A 20090-nucleotide genomic window follows, 5' to 3' on the forward strand; every position below is an offset into this window, starting at 1 on the left:
ATCTTTAGCAACATTGAATCGAGGAGGGGGGAGGAGGCATATATGTGACCAACTGGCCCAATGAGTGTGTACTACAAACACACTGGCTAGCAGTGAGATGAGCACACTTTAAAATCTCAGCAGTGCATCTGTCCTGTTTGCTCAGGAGTGTTGCCTTGACAGACAGGCTAGAGCGGGAAGTTGGGCCCACCACACCTGCTATTACTGGGTCAGTGGGAGGAAGCTTTGTATAGCTAGTCCCCACTGCATCAGCTCACTGAAATGAGTGAAGAAGTTACCAATGTACAGCCAAATGTCAGGTTCACGGTGTTCTTTCCTTAATCCTACACTTTCCTTGGTGCACAATTGCACTGTGCAGAGTGCAGCCAAGAAAATACTGAAGGTTGTCATAGAACACAGGAAAACAGATCCTGATTTAAGGGGGTTATTTAATCCACATGAAAATAATGATATAAAGGTTTGTACACTTGCAATAAACTGTGTACAAGATTTACTTAGATGTATAATTTGTTTTGGAACTTAGATATATGCATTTGATCTAGCCTAGATTAATAGGAATATTATACGTGTGAACTCCCAACATGCTGTTGCACAAGGAATTAATGAGAGATTCCCAAGGAACTATGGTGAAAACAACCATCAAGTTCGGCACCACAAGGGCTACATCCTCTACCCAAAACACCTACCAAACGAGATTGGTAGGGGAGACTGGCAGCACAGAACTTGCTCTGAGACCGGGTGCACAATATGAACAGAAGGAAAGGTTGCTGCCTTTTGATTAATCCTCTGGAGCGGCTTTCGCACGCACCAAAGTGAGGTCGGTGGGGGAGACATAGTTCAGCTCTGGACATAGACAGTTGTTCAGAGAATGTATGCATGGTATGTAGAGGAGGGAAGGGTTGTTGCCATTGCCTTAATTCATCTTATATAAATTGACAGAAATGGCTAGACAGACACTTAACGCTTGCCGTAGCTAATAAAAGTAGCAGCTCAGGAATAGGGTAAAGGTAATAGGACTGCATTATATAGCGTTTATCAAAGCGCTGTACATTGATGCCTCTCATTGCCGGCATTAGAGTTAGGTGTCTTGCTCAAGACACTGAACACCAGCGGGTTGAACGCACCTCCGTGCCAGACAATCGGTCTTACCTCCTGAGCTATGTCGCCCCCGTTAACACAACCTTCAGACTAATATATTCCCTATGAATGTGAATGAAGGGATTTTAATCAGTTGCAAAACACAAGACACACAGCTGAAGCAGACAAGGGAACTTATTTCAGAATTATACACATGCACTACGAGCCTGAGATGCATGAAAAAAAGCTGTGTGCACTAGTCACTTAACCACAGTTCTGTGCGAGAAGAATGGACTGCCTGACAGCCTCATTGCTCCATCTCCACCGAGGGAAACCAACAAGAGACTGAATAGGCTGAACAGGCTGAGAGTCTTCGCTCCTAGATAAGGCTCACACCAGCATTAGAGACAAGCTTGGGCATATTTGACAGACACCTGTCTAGCTAATACAATCATTCAACACGGGACATCCCAAGCCATTAGCAGCCCGTTCCAAAGTGAAAGGGAACAAGCATTTACAAGAGATTGTAGAACTATGGGCCTGATCCCACAAACACAGAGAAGGGAGCCCTGGGAGTTTTCTAACACAGTGTCATCATCAACCTTGCATGAGGCATAAAAGTGGCAATAATTCCTTAGCCAGAGCACTTAAAAACGCATACATATTCCCTAAATATTGGATGTTAAAAATGAATATATAAAAAGTAAAAGATTCTCAGGTTTGCAAATACATAAAACATAATCAATTAAACAGATATACAAGAAAAATCCCAATGACAATTCCAAAAATATAATATTTGTAATCTCAGATATAACTCATATGAGGTACCTGTGTTTTTAGGCTGAAGGAATTTAAGCTCCCTCTTTGTGGAAAAGAGCCCTGACTTTGTGAGAAGAGTTAACTGCCTGATGGGGGCTACATTTTGAGAATTCATCAGAGCCGCCCGGCCTCAGACCAGTTATTGGCATCCCCCCCGCACTTGAAGGTCACTCACCCGATTACTGTCACTTTCATTGATCAGGCAACACCAATAACTGCCAGTTTGATGGACAAAGGAGCCACCAGGATAATGGATCACTGCGAAAGGTTGCTCTACATTTCAGTCAAAACTCCGACGTTAAGATGCTTTGAAGTGGGGAGCCTTCACAGCAAGAGTATGGCACCCAAACATTAGAGCCATTTCACACAAACCTCCACCTCGTTTCAAGGTCTGAACGGTTAGGAGAATGGGCCAATTATGTTACTAGCTGAGATAATTATGATATCCCCAGGAAAGGGCCAACTGTGTTGACACCAGCCTTATGGACCAATGAGGCATTAAAACCACAGGACTCTACCAGCAGAACCACAGGGACATTGAAAGGAAACTGCTATTAATCTACATTATACTGTGTCTTTGCAGGCAAGTCCGGCATTTAATGAACAATTACTCCTAATTATGTCATTTATAATATTCAGAATATAAAATAAACTAAAAATGTTACAAGTTCTTCCAGTTGCTTAGGTCAGTCAAACATATTTTGATTATGCAATTCAAAGCAAACAATTTATCTCAACATCACATTAGGTGCGGAGGATTTTACTGTATCACATTTTGTGAAGGAGGTGACTAATGAGGGAATACATTATCCTTGTCAGCATGTGACATTAATGTTTTTTTTTTTTTTTACTTTCACCTACAGTTCCTTTTCAAGTCAAAATCAAGTCCAGCAAGAATATGATTTAACACGTTTGATTCAAATAATTTAAAGAATCAAAAGAGGTCATCTCAGCAAGAAAATAAATGTAAAAATCAAGCTAATCTTCATCCACTTTGCCAATTTCTTGTTTTTTATCCACCCATCTATGTATGTCATATTTCAGATTGTATTACACATATTCTGCTAAATATACATATAATATGTTCAACTCATATAGAATCTGAAACCGTGAAGTGAATTATGGTTGTATTACATCACAACCAAATTGTGTATATTACATGAATGTATCAACTATTGGATTGACAGGATTTTAATAACATTACCTGTGCTAAACATACTATCTGTCAGGAATCCTGCCTGATTCTCCTTGTGTTCCGTTTTAGTTTTGTTTATTTTTTTATTTTTTTATTTATTGTCTAGTGTGTATTTATTTTTATTTTCAGTTTACTTGTTTTCGCTTGCGGTTGTGTTTTCTGTGTTCGTGTGCTTGGGTGTGCGTTTGTTATTGTTTTTCCCCCTTAGGTTCCTGGTTCCTGTCCACGCCCACGCCCCGCCCCTGTTCCACCGGTTTCCGCTTCTGCAATCAAGCCTCCACTTACCTTCCTCACCTGCATCCCATCTTCACTCATTGGCGTTGCTATTTAGTTTCTGTGTGCACCTTTTTTCTTTGCCAGATCGTGCCTCTGATTTTTCGAGTAGCCTTTCCAGCCTTGTTTAGTGTTTTTTGTCCTTCCTGGTTTTCGACTGTTGCTTGTTTGTTTCCGACCTCGAGTTTGGCCTGCCCGTGATAATTCTTGCCTTGGTATTTTGACCCTTGCCTGTTTAATCGACCTGCCCCCCGGTTCCCGTTTTTGTGCCTCTGCCCTGTCTACCTGATTTCCCGGATTTTGACCCCAGCCTGTATTTGATTACGAGACTGCTTCTGATTCTGTGCTTCGCTAAATAAATCGCATCTTCTACTAACTCTGGTCCGCTTCTGAGTCCTCCCCCAGACCCTGACACTATCTCTGGAAATTAGGCATGCAAACTGCTCTATGAATTATCAATACAATTCATAGTATAAATATTCTACAAAAAACAATGAAAAGAAAGAACAATTAGCACGTGTTCCTATGCATATTATTCTTGCACATTATATCAGTATTGTAGGAGTCTTATGTATTATAAATCCATAAGTTGTCATGCTTGAGTGAAATAAACCTGTAACCTAAAATGCTTAGACGTTTTTTGGGCAGACATTAAGTCGGTAAATGACTCCAATTCATCCAAACAAAATACGGAATTTGTCAATGCCATTCAGAGAAATTAATTTACCTTACATCTAAATAATAAATGAAGCAAAAAAGGAATGAATACATTCCAACTTAAAGATGTATAATTGGTGAGGATGTGGAAGCAGACTTCTGGGTGTGAAGAAACCTGTAAATGTATAGTGGCCTGGGGGTTCTGTTGCATTATTGATGCATGAGGGCAGCAATACAGCTTTTACTCACGTCTATTACAACCACTTGCTGTATGCAATTCCAGGTAGATTTATATTTTCTCTTCCACATGCAATTTTACTCCTAACCGCTCCTATACAGAGGATGTCCTTCCAGAGGTGAAAGATAGATTTCAAGTGGTAACATTTTTATGAGAACCAAAGCCCTACTACACCTCTCTACACAGGTTGGAAATAACACTATGTACGCTGCATGGTAACATAGGCAAGGGGCCTGGCTGTTCACCTCCAGACAGATGGTATTCTGTCTCCCTGGCATGTTTTACCTGCCGCACAACTTTCATCATTTAAATCTGTTGACTGCTACGTATGACTCAACTATTAGCTGACAACCAGCGAGTGAAACCCAGCCGATCATTGAAAACACATACGTTTGACAGAAATAACACATTTGAACACAGTTAGCACATATAAACAGATTTAACAAGTTAAACATGATGGGGTGACATAGCTCAGGAGGTAAGAGCGGTTGTCTGGCAGTCGGAGGGTTGCCGGTTCGAACCCCACCCTGGGCGTGTCGAAGTGTCCCTAAGCAAGACACCTAACTCCTAATTGCTCTGGTGAATGAGAGGCATCAATTGTAAAGCGCTTTGGATAAAAGCGCTTTATAAATGCAGTCCATTTACCATTTACATGTTCTAAAGAAATGAAAAAATAAACAGAGTATTCAGTTAATCACGATCGAATGGCTATTCAGTTCAAAAATTAATTTGTTGCATGACGTAGATCAATATTTGTACTGTCATTTCAGTTCAGATACCTATCTGTGGATAAATGGTATTATAGCTGTGATTGTAAAGATGTCAGAAGCCCCAGAATCTGTTAACGCTGCAACAAACACTCAGGTAATCTGAACTTGAACTCTGGCACGAACAGAAACAACCAGAAAGAAACATTACTGCACAATTGTTGATTGTGTTTTATGTGAAAGGTAACCTTGAGAAGGAATCTCTCAGTTGGATTTTTGAAATACCATCAGAGTGATGAAGGGTTTAATCAGCGACAAGTGGAGCTCTGATTAAAAAAAAAAAATATATATATATAAATATATATAGAAAATAATGGCAAATCTGCTTCATTTTTCACATGTGAAAATTGATTTTCCAGCACATCTCTGCTTGTTGCTTGTTCAGTCTTCTATCTATCAATGCCAGTGGTCCTGGTTTTGACATTAGCTATAATTACAATGAGATTTTGTCGCTGATAACTCCGTGGGCTCCAACTATTACTGAATTAGCCTGCAGTCAGTGGGGGGTTTTGAGCTGTTGTCAGCTTCACAGAAATAACCATGGATGTGTCAGTCACAAAAATGGAGTCCTCAAGTAATTGATCACAGCAGAGACTATTCGGTTCTCCTAATCTGATTTAGCAGGCTATCTCAAGAACAGTGTCTGTAGTAAGGAATTTGGGAAAACAAAATAGCTAAGCTCTTATTGGTTGTCATTATGACCTTACTCTAGCATATAAATTCACAGAATGACTGCATATTTGATTAATCCAGCACCATGTGCTGTGTTTATACCCTCAAATTTTATATTCCAAAAACAGTGATTCGGCCTGAACATAAAACATAACGTCTTATTAATGTCTTATTTCCTACGGCTTGCTAATTAAGCATTCAGCAAATGGGATTGCCGGGTAATCGCAATTTGTGTATGAAGCAGAGCATAAAAGGCGCAGTTAAAAAAAAACTCCAATTTAGTGCATTCAATATCTTAATTGGATGCGGGGAAACTAATGTATCTGCTGGTGCACCATGAGAGTGTATCCAGGACTACGGGCAGCACACAATGAAATGCAGGCTGTGATATTCCAGCTGCAGTAGCAGTGTCGATTGAAATGATGTGCGATGTTGTAAGGAGATTGACTATTGCTGGGATGAAATGGGAATGTTGTGTGGGAGGTTCTGAGTCATTGTCTCTGGAAGAGTAATTAAAAACAAGTGATTTTCCTCGTTTTTAGTGTTTTATGTGATTTTTCATCTTTTGTTGGAACCTGTCAGCCATAACGCAACCCTACAATCAGTTGTTGCAATCAAATGTTTGAAGGCCCCTGTCAACAGTGTTGATGCTGAGCATTCCTCATCCTGTTAGCTATGGTAATGTTGTCATTGACAATAGGAGCTCCATCAAACCACATAATGTAGGCTACAACATGTACCAAAACAGCATTCGCTTACTCAGTGGGCAGGGCCAACAGAGGTTATGATTTTCAAAATAATTTCAAAACATTGTAACCATTGAAAAAGTTGCCTACTGCAGCTTTAAACAACTAAATTTGTTAATATGTTAAAAAAAGAAATAGGACAACATGGTTAGATTTACAGTAAACTTAAAAAAATCATAAACCTTTTGTAAAATGTTTCATGCATGCAGTCATATTAATATCATACAAATAAAAGTAACCGTGCTAGTTTATCTATATGGCTGCTGCTTTTTGTCTCCCATGTACTGATGACCAGAGGGTTACTTACTGATCGGAGTGCATTGTTGTATCCTTGAGTTGAGCCATATATTTAGCATGTAATATTTCAGAAGGTCTCATAAATTGTCATACATACAAATGTAGACAATAAGCCTGATTAAAGCTAAGCAAACAGTGTGAAATGACACCACAACACACGGTTTACAAGTACCACTGTAACCCCCTCCAGCAGGGGGTGGTATTGGACTTCTCAGGCACTGTCACTGGATAGCAGGGTTTACTTTTTAAAGATGCCCTGCGTGAATGACAGTTCAGATTTTTTACACAGAGAGAAGCACACAGAATCACACTGGGACTGATTTTGACCGGAGGCTAAAAATCCTAGAAAACTAAATGGGCCCTTCTTGACCACCTTTTTCATTATTTTTTCAGCATTTCTTTCCTGCAAGTCAGGTTAATAAAAAATAATCTACTTTTCTGACTTCCAACATGATCCCCTGCTCACCAATGCAAAGGGGAATAGTCCAGCAGTCCAGTTACCACTGCACACTGATAGCTCAAGAGTGGAAACATAGCTTATACGTTAATAATCAAAATCAAACCAATAGTAATTGGGATCTCATTGCTTTCATCTTTTATCTACATTGGCTTTCTGAATCTCATCTTGAATGGTCTCTCCTGCAAATTGTTTGATTTTGTTCCAAATGTTAATAGCATTTGGTTTTTTATTTTCACCTCAATGGAAAGTGCGACATTTCCATTTCATCCTGACCTTTCTGTATCTGTGATCAGATGCAGGGGCTTTAAAAGGCATAATTACATATTCTGCCTTCATACCCATTCAATTGACTGTTTAGCCTGTAATTGAGGTTTGTGTCTCTGAGATACTACAGTACATCCTGTAAACAAATGGGTCATAAAATGGCTGTGTTTGCACATTGAGCACACATCTGAAAATGTTATGACTTCTCCCTGTTGATCTAGATGAACAAACAGTGCTAAAAATGAGCAAAGTTACCAGCAGTTGGCCTGTGCAACAATTATTTCAACTACTGACAGTGAACATGAATAATTTAGTGACACACATATGAACAGAAGAAGGTAACAATGATGATCAAGCCCCAAAAAGACATATTGGGTATTTTTTCAAAGAAGTTGGATTTCCCCAAGTGAAAGGTTCCTTGGTCCACTGCACACTGTCTAAGTGTACCGCGGGTTACAAAGGCTTAAATAATTTACTCTTCTCAAAAAAATTAACTTGGGCAGTAACAGAATATCAGATCAAAGCATATTAGCATCGTGGCCTAATACTGCAAGTGCTATTTGGCACTACTGCCCCAGCTAGACTAAAGGGACCACTGGAGGAGTATAACTAATTCCTTCTGTTTCTGAATCAAGAATTCAAGAGAGAAATGTAGTCACCTTCCAGCCAGGATCAGTTCCCTCATGAAAATAAGCTACCTGTTCTGGCTGGACGCTCCCACAGACAATTTAGCGTAAAAACATGAAGGGTTTCAGAATAAGACTCGTGTAATGAACAAATTGAATGTTTCTGAAGTGTCTTTGGGTCTATTTGAACCCGGAGGATTTGCTATTTCTGACTCAATTCTGCGCGCAGCGGGGAAATGGAACCTGCCAGTCCTCATTTGCGCATCTAAAACAGTGGGGCTGTGGGTCCTGTTCCCAGGACCACGTGGTGGAATGGAAAAAGCAGTCACATGTGGCTGATATTTGTTCTTTTAGGCTGACAGGACAAGTGGACTCTAAGGATTAGCTGTCTCTTTTTCCAGCGCATTGGCAAAACTGGGCATGGTAATATCTTTCACTGGAGCACGGTCCCTGGCCAATCACGCCTCTGCAGCACCACTTAGTGAGCAGGAGGCTGCAACATGTCCACACCATTGAAAGGCTCCATCATCACCCATGGGCACTTCGCAGTAAATCAGGAAGAAGCAAGGCTCCAAGCAAGCTCAAAGACATATTACAATTAAACAGTTCTTGCTCATATAATGATCTCTGCTTACATTCATCAACTGCAAGACTGTAGACTGTTATATATAGTATATAGCATTGCAAGCTCAGTCACTGAAATTCATGACCAATCTTAAGTTGTGAGTCATATGCAGTCACTCAAATTCTTTTTACAAAGTTACAAAAAAGTACCTCTGCAGTTATACTCCATCCAGTCCCTACAGTTGGAGAGCTGAAACAAACATTCAGGTCATAAACCTGCTACGTGTCTCCACTCTACCTTGTCTGTACAGGAGTATGTGAGAGTGTGCAATATGACTCTCTGATGGACCAGGACCGTAGCTGTCGACAGGGCCTTGAAGGAATTTATGAAAAGCACATGGCCAAACATGCATGCATCAGAAGTATCCCCAAATGGCATGTTCCGGTGAACTGGTCTGTGAAATGACTGCACACTGGCAGGCTCTGTCACCTGATATCTCCAAGCTGTAAAAATGAATTATAATAAGAGGAGGGGAGCAACACATTCTTAGATGCGCATCGAACATATATGTGTCACAGAGAGTCACTTGACGCATAACTTGAATCTTATTTGAAGTGTGTATCGCACGTATGTCCACGCGTGCATGTCTGCGCATTTACAGACAGACCGCAAGCAGATCGAAAGAAATCAGACAGGTTAAAGGATCGCGTCAGAAACCGAAACCTGCATACCCGTCGTCTTTTCACAGCCGAGGCGACAGTCAACATCCGAAATCAGTCCCGGATCCCCCGGCGGGCGCGGGCGTAACGTCGGGAGTTTTAATAACGGCGCCGCGGCACGCGCGGGATCCGGGAGGATTGCGGGAGATGCGAAACGGAAATGAGTGTGAAAGCTCGGGCCGCGGCTCCGGCAGGCACTCGGCGCAAGCGCAAATTGCCAAAGAGCGCCGGCGCGGACACCTTCGCCCCGCGTCCCTCGGCCAGCCGTGACACTTCTGTCTTTACCCATTGCCAACACCCCCCCCCCCCCCCTCCCGAAAATTGCATTTTCCTGAGGAAACATTTTGTGCCAAAATTGTGAAGAAGACGCAAGGACACATGCCAACAGATAGACATGCACGTGACACACAGACACAAATACATGCACTCTCTCACCAGCACGCATATATACACGCTCTCAGGCATACACAATGCCTATCCAAATTATTTCCATTTGCAGACAAATTCAACGGCGAAACTCAAAATCTCGCTACGGCTCAAACAATGTCGTCTTTCCGGAAAGCTCAGACACAGAGCACAGTTCAGTCTATTGTAGTCCGTGCTGCCTGAAAAAGGGCCTCGCTAGCATGAATGGGCACATAATCCTGTCACAATTTATCTACAGATCATCTTGTCCATTTTAATCATAATCATTACTGATGTAATTACAGTAATCAGCAGGATAATTGTGTGGGTAATAGCCATCATTACCTGCTTCTTGGTTACCCCACTCGCCGTTCTCATATTTGAAGCTATTTCAGTTGGTGATGACATACGGCATAAGGACATGTGTCAAGCTAAATGCATCCTGGAGAATTACATGAACAAAATACCAACAACCTGACTGGCCACTGAATCAATCCACTGAAACTACAACAAGCAAAATGCACTCAAAATACCTGGGAGAGAGTCATACCTGCTGTAATTCTACCCCAGTTCTGACTGTATAACAGTAATGACAATTCTCAATTATGAATCACTGTAACGATTCTTAAAGTAATGACGTCACAATTCTGACTGCTTAATTGGCTACATTTACATGCACACCACAACCCCGATTGCAGGGAGTAATCAGTTTAAGCTAGTATTTAGATTATCACATACAATAAACATGGATATAAGTAATGCGATTAGCCCAATAGCCGCGTTTACATGATACATTTCGTAACCAGTGTGTATGCTCTACAGAAATGGTGTGCATTGCAGCCATGCTTGTTTTCTTCTGAGATCTTTGACTTCCCCCTGACATGCATAGTTTCACAAAGCCAAAATAAATCAGATTAATATGTGTACATGCACCAAAATAACGAAATATTGGGCAAAAATCCAGGGGTCTTAATTGGGTTTTGAATATGCCGATTATGACCTTCTGCAGATAAAGATAATTAGATAAAGGAGTATACAAGACCATTTAAATAACCAGAGTACTGCCACAATCAGGGTAAGATCAGAGTAGTAGAGTGCATGTAATTATGAGTTAGGCAATAATGACTTTATCACAGCTCAAACTATATTACCCTTATAAAAAGTATCTGTTTTGAATGCACCATTATTGTTATGACAACATTGCTCTTCTGACTTCATTCCTATACTGTTACTGTAATGCATTAATTACTGCAATGACAGTTATGATGCTAACTACTCTGACTTTCCCTTGACAGCTGACAGCTTTGAGCACAGCTTGCTTGAGTGTTATTTCCAGTCTCAACTGCTAATTCCTCTTGTAACACATTATAAAGTACTCTTATGAAGCGTTCAATTAACGAAATAAACAAATAAATCAATTTACATAGTGAAAACTAATATAATAATCAACAAATCCATTCATATATTAAAATGCTTTGTGCAACTTCATGTCACTTTTTTCCCAGATCCTGTCACACTTCATCATGCAAGTTTAGCAAATTATTTGTGTTGATCATAAGCTGCCTCCTTAAGAGATATATACATAATGTATTTTGACAGAATAATAACAGGAAAACAGAGTTTTTGAACACAGTAGGTAAGTCAGATGCACAGAATGGCCACTGTGATTCAGTAGAAACCCTAATTCTGACTGTTAATCAGATATCACTTGCCTTACATAAACCTCTGTGTATCGAAACCATGAATAATGCATATAAACTGAGACATGTTGCTGCACACAGATCTATTATGATTCCTCCAATATACAAGATATTAAGATTCAAGATGTTTGCTTTGGCTAACAAATTGACTCCATGTTCCGCTCTTGTTTTTGTATTCAAGAACAGGTGCCGGGAGAAAAAATGGCCCTCACCTTCAGTGCTGGTACAGAGGGCACTCTGGTTTTGGGTTCCGGGGCCACACGCTCCCTGTGTGGGCACACAGGCCTCCTCTGATGTCACACTCCACAGGAAGCAGATGGGGTCCTCGCATGGGATGGACTCTGCTAGATGGGGACAGGTCTCAGATGCGCCGGCTGGCTCTCGCTCAATCTGCCTGCTTCGCTGCTTGAAACCTGAGGACACAGACGGGGGCAGCCTGGGTGAGGAGGACACCCGCGAGTGCGGAGCGACCTCAGCCATCTTCTATGGGCGGAGTCAGCGGGGGGGTGGGGGGGGGGGGGCATAGAACCAGGCTGTGTGGAGCGATGCGACCACAGCACTGCATGCCATAGATTATAAAAGAGTTCTATATGGCGTCCCCTTAGAAGATAAAAAGTTGAACCTCCAAAGAAATATCTTACTTTGCCAATTCTTTTTTTATACACAAAGCCAACGGAATAAAAACCTCACCCAATTTAGATGTTTCTATTCTACAATATGTACAGTCTTTTAGACTAATGAAATGCAAACATGCCAAAGCACTATTTGCTAAGCTTACCAATAGCTCACCTCAATGTCTACCTCTCATTTTATTTCTTTAAATGTAATTTAGTAATTTGTCATCTTATTATTCATTTATTCAATAACAATTTTTGCTTTAAACTTTATTTTGATGGTAATGTGTAATGTTTGCACACCATGTTATGCAAATGCCCGTTCATCCATTCTGTCAACTGTTAAAAAGAAAAGAAAAAAAGAAAAAAAATGTTGCCTTATGGTTGTCAAGCACAGCAAGTACAAAATATTTTAAATGGCAGGCTGTGTGCCTTTCCAGCAACCCTGACACTTTGCTCTCCTGCGTGTTTGCAGTCCTGCTTTTGTGTAGCGTCCTTTTCTTTTCATGCCTTGAATCAACAGTATGAAAATCTTTTACCTAACACCTAATCTTTTACCTTGCTAAACACAATTAGTCCTGGAGCAGAAAACACACTGCCACACTGAATAGAAATTGTGAATATAAACTGTAATGCACTCTTGATAAAAATGAGCATTCTTTAGCCTCCATATTGCCTCATGTAGGTAGTGGAAGGTTACAACAAATAATAAGGAAAATCTTCACTTTGAATCAGGTTTATTGCACCATTACTCACATGTTCTAGTTCAGAAGTTTTTACGTACATCGCCTAGACTATACCAAGAGCTGCACTGCACCAGCACAAATTCCGCTCAAGGTAGAATTAATCATTGTTATGTTCATTTTTTTTTACCCAAAGCTCCTGCAGCATAAAAATGAGCAGGTTAACAGACCAAAAAATAAAACTGGCATAATCCATTTCAAAACCCATCTGTGAGCTCCCCCAGTATTTCCTGGCTTGTTAATTCCCTGAATGTTCCGCATTTGCAAAGAGAGCCACAAGTGCCTGTCTGGTGCTCCGCCTTGATCTCGAAGCACTTTAGGTCTCTCCTTTGTCTCCTGGCTCCTGAGCACAGCAAAGAGACGCTGATTGCAGTGATTTGAGCTTGTGCGATAATTACCGCAGGCTTATGTTGTTACTCAGGCTTATGCTCCCCGTACTGAAGTAGCGCAGACAGGCACAACCCCAGCGATACATCACTGTTCTGCAGCAGGAAGAGTTGGAATTCCAAATGCATACACCCGCCAGGCTTCCAGTCTAATGTTTCCCCTTAATGAATCGCACACAGTCAGCGGAACAGAATGGCTCATTAGGGGAACTTTCAAGCCATGCAATCGAGAATTAAACATGGTTGCACTTTCCACCATAGCCTATTTGTGGGTCACTTGGAACTTTACAGGATGATATCAAAGGAAATGTCTTCCAGAGAAATGTAGGTCCTGGATATACATACATTATACTTTAATTAAACTTTTGTTTCCCATTCCTGATGTTCTGTTTGTTTTTCTCTAGCAGATTCATTTCTCTACTCTTAACTTCTCATGCATCAAATAACTTGCAACCGAAGTGTTCTTTTTTTCAAAAGTGCTGAACAGATATAACTTGTAGGGAAAGTCTGAAATCACTGGATGAAGACCAACATCAATGGTATGCAACTATGCATTTACTGATATGAGTGTACAGAGCCTTTAGTATGTGATAACCCCTTTTTTCCACATTTTGTCCCATTACACCTTAATATTAATGCATTGAAATATTTCCCCTTCATCAAACAAATAATTTGATACATTTGCAATTTGCAAAAAATATTTTTATTCAACATGCTTATATTTTTAATTCGCGAAAGTATTCACACCCCCAGAGTCAACAGTTTGTAGATGCGTAAGCATTTGGAAGGAATTAGATCTCATTAAATCTTCCCTGGTATGTCTGTATGAATGTTGTAATGGCATGAAGATTCACGGTGTTGGCAAGAATAACTTTAAAACACATCTAATTGAACAAATAAAATGTGCAAAACATAATTATCTGTTGACTTGCCTGTGACAATCTTTTCTGTATGCATGTCAGCATGGGCTACTTCTGAAAACTTTGTTTCCAATGAATATCTCTGCCTATTTAAAAACACACATAATTCAGGATTTTCAACTTTCAAAAGTATAATGCACTCAAAAATGCGTATGTTGATTATTAGTCTTCATCAATCTGATTTTCATTTCAGTTCTTTTCCACAGACAGGGTATTCTTTGTAGTTTTTTTCACCGCGACCACGATTGATGTTTTTGTCAGGAAATTCTGGTTTATCGCTGCTTTTTGTGCCAGTATGAATTCATAGTAAACTGTGCAAAATAAATATACTCCATTAGTGTGCAGGGGTGCACTGAGCACCCAGTAACTCAAAAGACTTTTTGGCTTAACATTCCATCCATGTCACATTCGTTCCTCTCATCTGCTATAGCCTATTACTTCAGCAAATTGCTTTTATGAGGATCACAGTTGATCACTAATTGTATGATTAGACCGATGATAACCCTGTAGAGATTTAGGTGGTCATGCAATCATTTTTGGCCACATGACCTGAATAACTAGTATCCCATATTATGTAACTTTCAGGTTTTTACTTTTAATATAACTCTGAAGGTATCTTAACATTTTAATCAAATTGGAGAGTTACTTTCACTGTAATTCCTACATGGATCACCAAATATGCATGTAAATACCCTAGAATTAAAGCTGACGGTCTGCACTTTAACCTTGTATTCATTGTTTTATTTCAAATCCAGTGTGCTGGAGTATGGAGTACAGAGCCAAAACAACATAAATTGTGCCACTATGCATATTTTTATGCATTCTACTGTATATCTGGTCCTGCCAGCCTCATAGAATATAAATGCTAAAGGCATACTAAATACATGATGAGATGTCAGGAACATTTTTTGTATTCATTTATTTCTGCACTTTAAACATTTAATAACATTTTATAAACTATAGCTTACAAACAGGTTAGCTCTTCTGGCAACTTTTCAATCTTGAATAAACCAAGCCAAGGGCTACAATTGAAAAAAAAATCTCACTCATAAAAAAATTGCTTCTTAAAGTGCTTTTTTGTGTTAAGCTCCATTCTGAATAAAAATGATATGTCTGGGTACAGAAAGGAAATCAGGGTGAAAACAAAAACATTTAATCCCGTATTGAAAAATGTATTGTTCAACTTAAACCAGATTTAATGGCGTGGCAGGACACCAAGGGGGAACATGGAGCTCAGACATATGCTTGTTTGATTTGCTCAGTCATGTAGGAAATAAAGACGGCTTGTTTGTAAGGTAATACACTGCAAACCCTCACACTTCACTTGCGAATAATTTGTCAGTAAGTCATGTAAAGATATTTAATGAATCAATGAATTCATACATCAGGAATTCATCAATGCAATCAATAATTCATTGACTTGTTTACTTGACAGTTCTATTTTTGTTTGTTTATTCTTTCATTCAAAAAAAGAAAACGTAAAAATATTTTAATAGGTTGGCTAAGGGCCATCCAAGCATGCTATGTCAGCTTTTCTATGCCCCAGTGTTTATGTTAGGCTCAATGCCTGACTCAGATGTGCAATTACACTACATGTTTATTTTCACCTACTCATCATTGACTCACAAAATTTAATTCAGCTCTGAATTAGTATTCAGATTCAGGTGTGTATATAATCTTGTCAAATGCCTGTCAATCAGAAATACTCTAAAATATGACCCTGGCATACTAGGGCACCCCAGCATCCAGATTATTAGCACCTATCCTGCAGCAAGTAAGGGCAAAGAGAGTGCCCCCCATAGTGCCCCCCACAGAGTCCCTAGTGTAACCCATGCTCTAAAATGCTACTATTGCTGCCCAAACCCAAACTGAAAAAAAAAAACAAAATAAAAAATAAAACTCAGATGTACAGATGCAGCCGCAGGCCATTCGTAACGAAGAGGTTCTCTGGTAATATCAGATTTATTGAAGCCAAAAAACATTTTACAACAAGCAGGGGCCAGAGTCTAGACTCAGTTTGCACACCCTGTTCTTATCAGTCCCACTTCACTGCTTCCCCTGGTATAAATGCAGGAAAGAATGTGGAATTTGCTTATTAGCAGGTATATGCAAGTTTTTATATGGAAGCCAAATGAATCCATTATAACACACACATTCTTTAAAAAAGAAAATGGTTCAGTAAGCTACTGTGTATACATGTATTATGCAGTGAAAAGCTAAATAATAAAGCAGACGTTATTCATGAAGGCCCATGAACGCACCACTGACTACATATTTTGTTCAAAGGGGTTTCTGTGAGGATTTGTGGTTGGATGTGATCATTATCACAGTGTCTGTGCTGGGTAATGCAGAACTGCCCAGCTTGTAGAATCAATATATGCAGGTAGGAGCAAATGTTCAACAAACCAAATGAAGCTTCTTTTGCAAGAATAAAATCACATGCAGTCAGCAGGGCAGTAACCACCGCCAACATTTTAGAGATAACCAGTAGGTTGGAGTGAGTGGGGGTTACCGTTTGGAGAATTCATTTTTTTGAGGATTTACTTGTTAAATAATTCACCCAGACAGGTTTTGTTCTCTGATATATACACTATGTGACTAAAAGTATCTGGATGCCCCTTAATCTGGGGCAATTTTTCATGGTTTGGGCTAGGTCCCTTAGTTCCAGTGAAGGCAAATCTTAATGCTACAACATACAATTGCATTCTAGACAATTGTGTGCTTCCCGAAAAGTTTGGGGAAGGCCGTTTCCTGTTTCAGAAAGACAGTGCCCCTGAGCAAGTTCTGGCGTTTTAGACAATTTTTTTCCCCTTTATGCCAGTAGCTTCACCACATCGTCTATGGCGCATATCAAGATAGGCTACAGGTTCAATGTACCTTCAAGCATGTACAGGTATAGTCTATCAAAGCCTGTTATTGGGAAGTGAAAATGAATGTAAATGTGGTGAAGGATGACTCATCTGACCATATCACTTTTTTTCCCACAACACTGTAGACCAGTGCCTATGGTTTTTGCACCACCGAACTCTCAAATGTGCATTCATCTTTGTAATGAGGGATTTATGCACTGCAACCTCACCATAATATCTCTGTCTATGTAGATGTCAACGGACTTTTCTTGCTGACACAGTCTGATCATGTCCTGCGTTGACATTCTCAAAATCGAGGTCAACTGGGCCAGCTCAGAATTTTTCTACATGCCATAGAGTAGTACAGGATGTTAATTGCTTAATTGTATCATGCAGTACACCCGTATAGAAGCATCTGCATTTGTTATGTTTCTCCAGTCATTCATTCAGGTTTTTCCTTTAATCTGTCCCCCGTCTGTATACGTAACCAATGACAAAGTGAAAAAATCAGATAAATAAAGTGCCAATCACAACTGCTGCTATCTGCTTCACTCCAGCCAGGGTGTGTAGAAATGGAGTTGATGGACAGGTGGTATTGTGAGAGATAATACATTCTCTGATGTGACTGTAATAAAATGGACCATTATATTTATAGTTATCATCATCGTTCCAGACTGTGACCACAGCTTAACACATTTCAACCTCAAGTAAAAAGACCAGGTGCTCCTGAATGGCCTTAACTGAGTTTATCATGATTGTTTAAAATGCAAAGATGGTTGCCCTGTGAGCAAAAGGAAAGTGTGTGGTTAAGGGGACTGGGAAATTTAAAATTATCCTCATAAACGTGTGATGTTTGGAAGGGCTGGGAGAGGGCCAATTTTGGTCAGATGTTCCTGCTGTTTACCGAAGCCTGAAAGATCTTCAGGGCCATTCCGGATCACCCTGAGGGGCACACAGTCAGCACTGACATAGTCTGGATTCAACACAAGACTGTAAGGTGCATCAACACACTGGATATAGCCCAACAACTGCTACCTTTATATCAACCCAGACGGTGTTTTTTTCTGTGCATTCCACTCTCTTTCTTAGCTTAAAACCTCACACAGGAGGAATAAAATGGCCAGCGATTATGACTCTGTTTGTTTAGCATTTGTGTATGCAGGGGCGGTTTTAGTGATTTGGAGGCCCCAGGCAAAGACCAATGAGGCACTTCTCCATTTTGCTTAACGCAATCATAGCTAGTGAACAAAAACTATTTGGAGGCAGCTCTTTTCAGTTAACAAAGCCACAGTACTAAAGGGCAGACCCAAATGAGAATTCTAACTGAAGACCTTCAGTCAGTTAGAAGAAGACAATATGGCAAGAAAAAGATTGTAAGTATATAATCTTTCATTCTTTCAAGACAAAAGTATAGTACATGCTTTTTGATAAAGCATTTGAACATCCATTGTTCTCTAGGGGTAAAAGTCCCAGTCCGAGCGGGTGTCTGGTTTGTGGTGGGCTGCTGCTGTCTGTCGGTGTCACCTCTGACACTTTCCTCCCACACTGTAGCTGGTTCACCGCAACCAGCAGAGACAGTAACGCTAGAAGCTGTAGTAGGTGCGGTGGGTGCACAACAGGCTGAGGCAGCAGTAAGGCTGCTAACGTTAGCTAGCTCAGCTTCTTCAACTAACGTTACACCTCTTGTAACGTCAGCTAGAGTGAGTGCACCTATTATCAACCAACTTCATTCGACAGACAGGAAAATGTAAACTGATTTGCAACTATATATGAAAAAATAGGTGAAATATCGGTAACAACTTGTACCTTGTTATGTAGGAAAAATGTCCTTGTTATCCTCCAGTGGTTATGTTTTAAAGTACTTTCGATTTTTTTACGTGCCAACAAATAACTCAGAGGTGGTCCAGCACTAGCTTTTGGTTGCTAAGGGGACGTATATCGACCACCCCATATGCATGAATGGAACTTAAATTTGCTAGCATACTGTATAAGTGTCCTGTCTTGTGTATTTGAGGTTAATATTAGAAAGGGTGGTCGCTATCAGAATGTCTAGGAATCCGTACATATTCACTGTTGTAACTCAAGTCGCAGGATGCAAAATAGCCATTAGGAAAGCAGTTTGAAATTATGAAGCAATGTCTGAGCCATTGGATTTAATGGGTCGCAATGAGATAATTCCGAGTGTGTTGCTTGTCTTAAAGTTGATATAGTGATTAAGGCTGTATTAATATGACTAAATGTATATGTATGAAGTTGGTTTTTTACATTTAGACAATTTATTGTGTGTATTTTTACAGGACTTACATTTAAATAGGTAACAATGTCCAGTTCTCTCTAATAAATACGAAGTAAATACACTAGCGGTTAGGGTGGTCGATAATAGGTGCTCTTACTCTACTTGTTGCTCCTCCGTCGTGGAGTCTCTGGCTGTTTTATTAAAGAATTTCGTCAGTTTAGGCAAACTTTCCTTAAACTGGGCATCTTCCTTCTTCCTCTTTCCCTTCTCAAATCCACTTTGAAAACACTTCATGGTAACAAAGATAGTGACTCACTGCCTCTGATGGCAACTCAAATTTCTACGTCATTGATTAGGTGCAAATGCAGGAAGGTCAAGGTGGAATAGTCCATTAAATGTGAAATGTGGGTGATAATAAATATTGGCAAATATAGATATTTAATTGGATAGGCCCAAATGTACATGTAGATAGATTTATCTATTACAGATTATCATTCGTTTGGAGTGACAAGAAAGGAAAAATGTTATATAAATTTTAAAAAAAGGAAACACAAATTCACGAGGCGGACGAGGCCCCAAGCAATTGCCTACCTATGACCGATGGTAAAACCGCCTATGTGTGTACACTTGTTCACCACCCCGCATGGTGGCTTTACCCTACACAAGGGCAGAAATTGTGGCAAATTGAACGGAAAAACCATGCTATTTCTGTCAATAATATAAATGTCGCTCGACTCATGTTTCCTTGTGCTTTAGAATTTTTTAATAACCAAGAGGGGAAGCATACCTTCGTTATTTTAAAACAAGATTAATTACACCTTCCAAATTATGCACAGTGCTCCAGGAATGGGGTTGCAAGCAT

General features: G+C 40.0%; 1 protein-coding gene across 1 annotated transcript in view; it reads right to left on the reverse strand.

The window, feature by feature from the left end:
- Positions 1-20090, reverse strand: part of LOC135251934 (thrombospondin type-1 domain-containing protein 7B-like) — a 174436-nt gene that overhangs the window by 103368 nt on the left and 50978 nt on the right. Inside the window, exon 7 of the mRNA XM_064329817.1 lies at positions 11693-11893. Within this exon, the coding sequence (XP_064185887.1) occupies positions 11693-11893 (201 nt within the window). The remainder of the gene's footprint in view (positions 1-11692; positions 11894-20090) is intronic.

Source organism: Anguilla rostrata, chromosome 3, assembly GCF_018555375.3.
Source record: "Anguilla rostrata isolate EN2019 chromosome 3, ASM1855537v3, whole genome shotgun sequence".
NCBI lineage: Eukaryota > Metazoa > Chordata > Actinopteri > Anguilliformes > Anguillidae > Anguilla > Anguilla rostrata.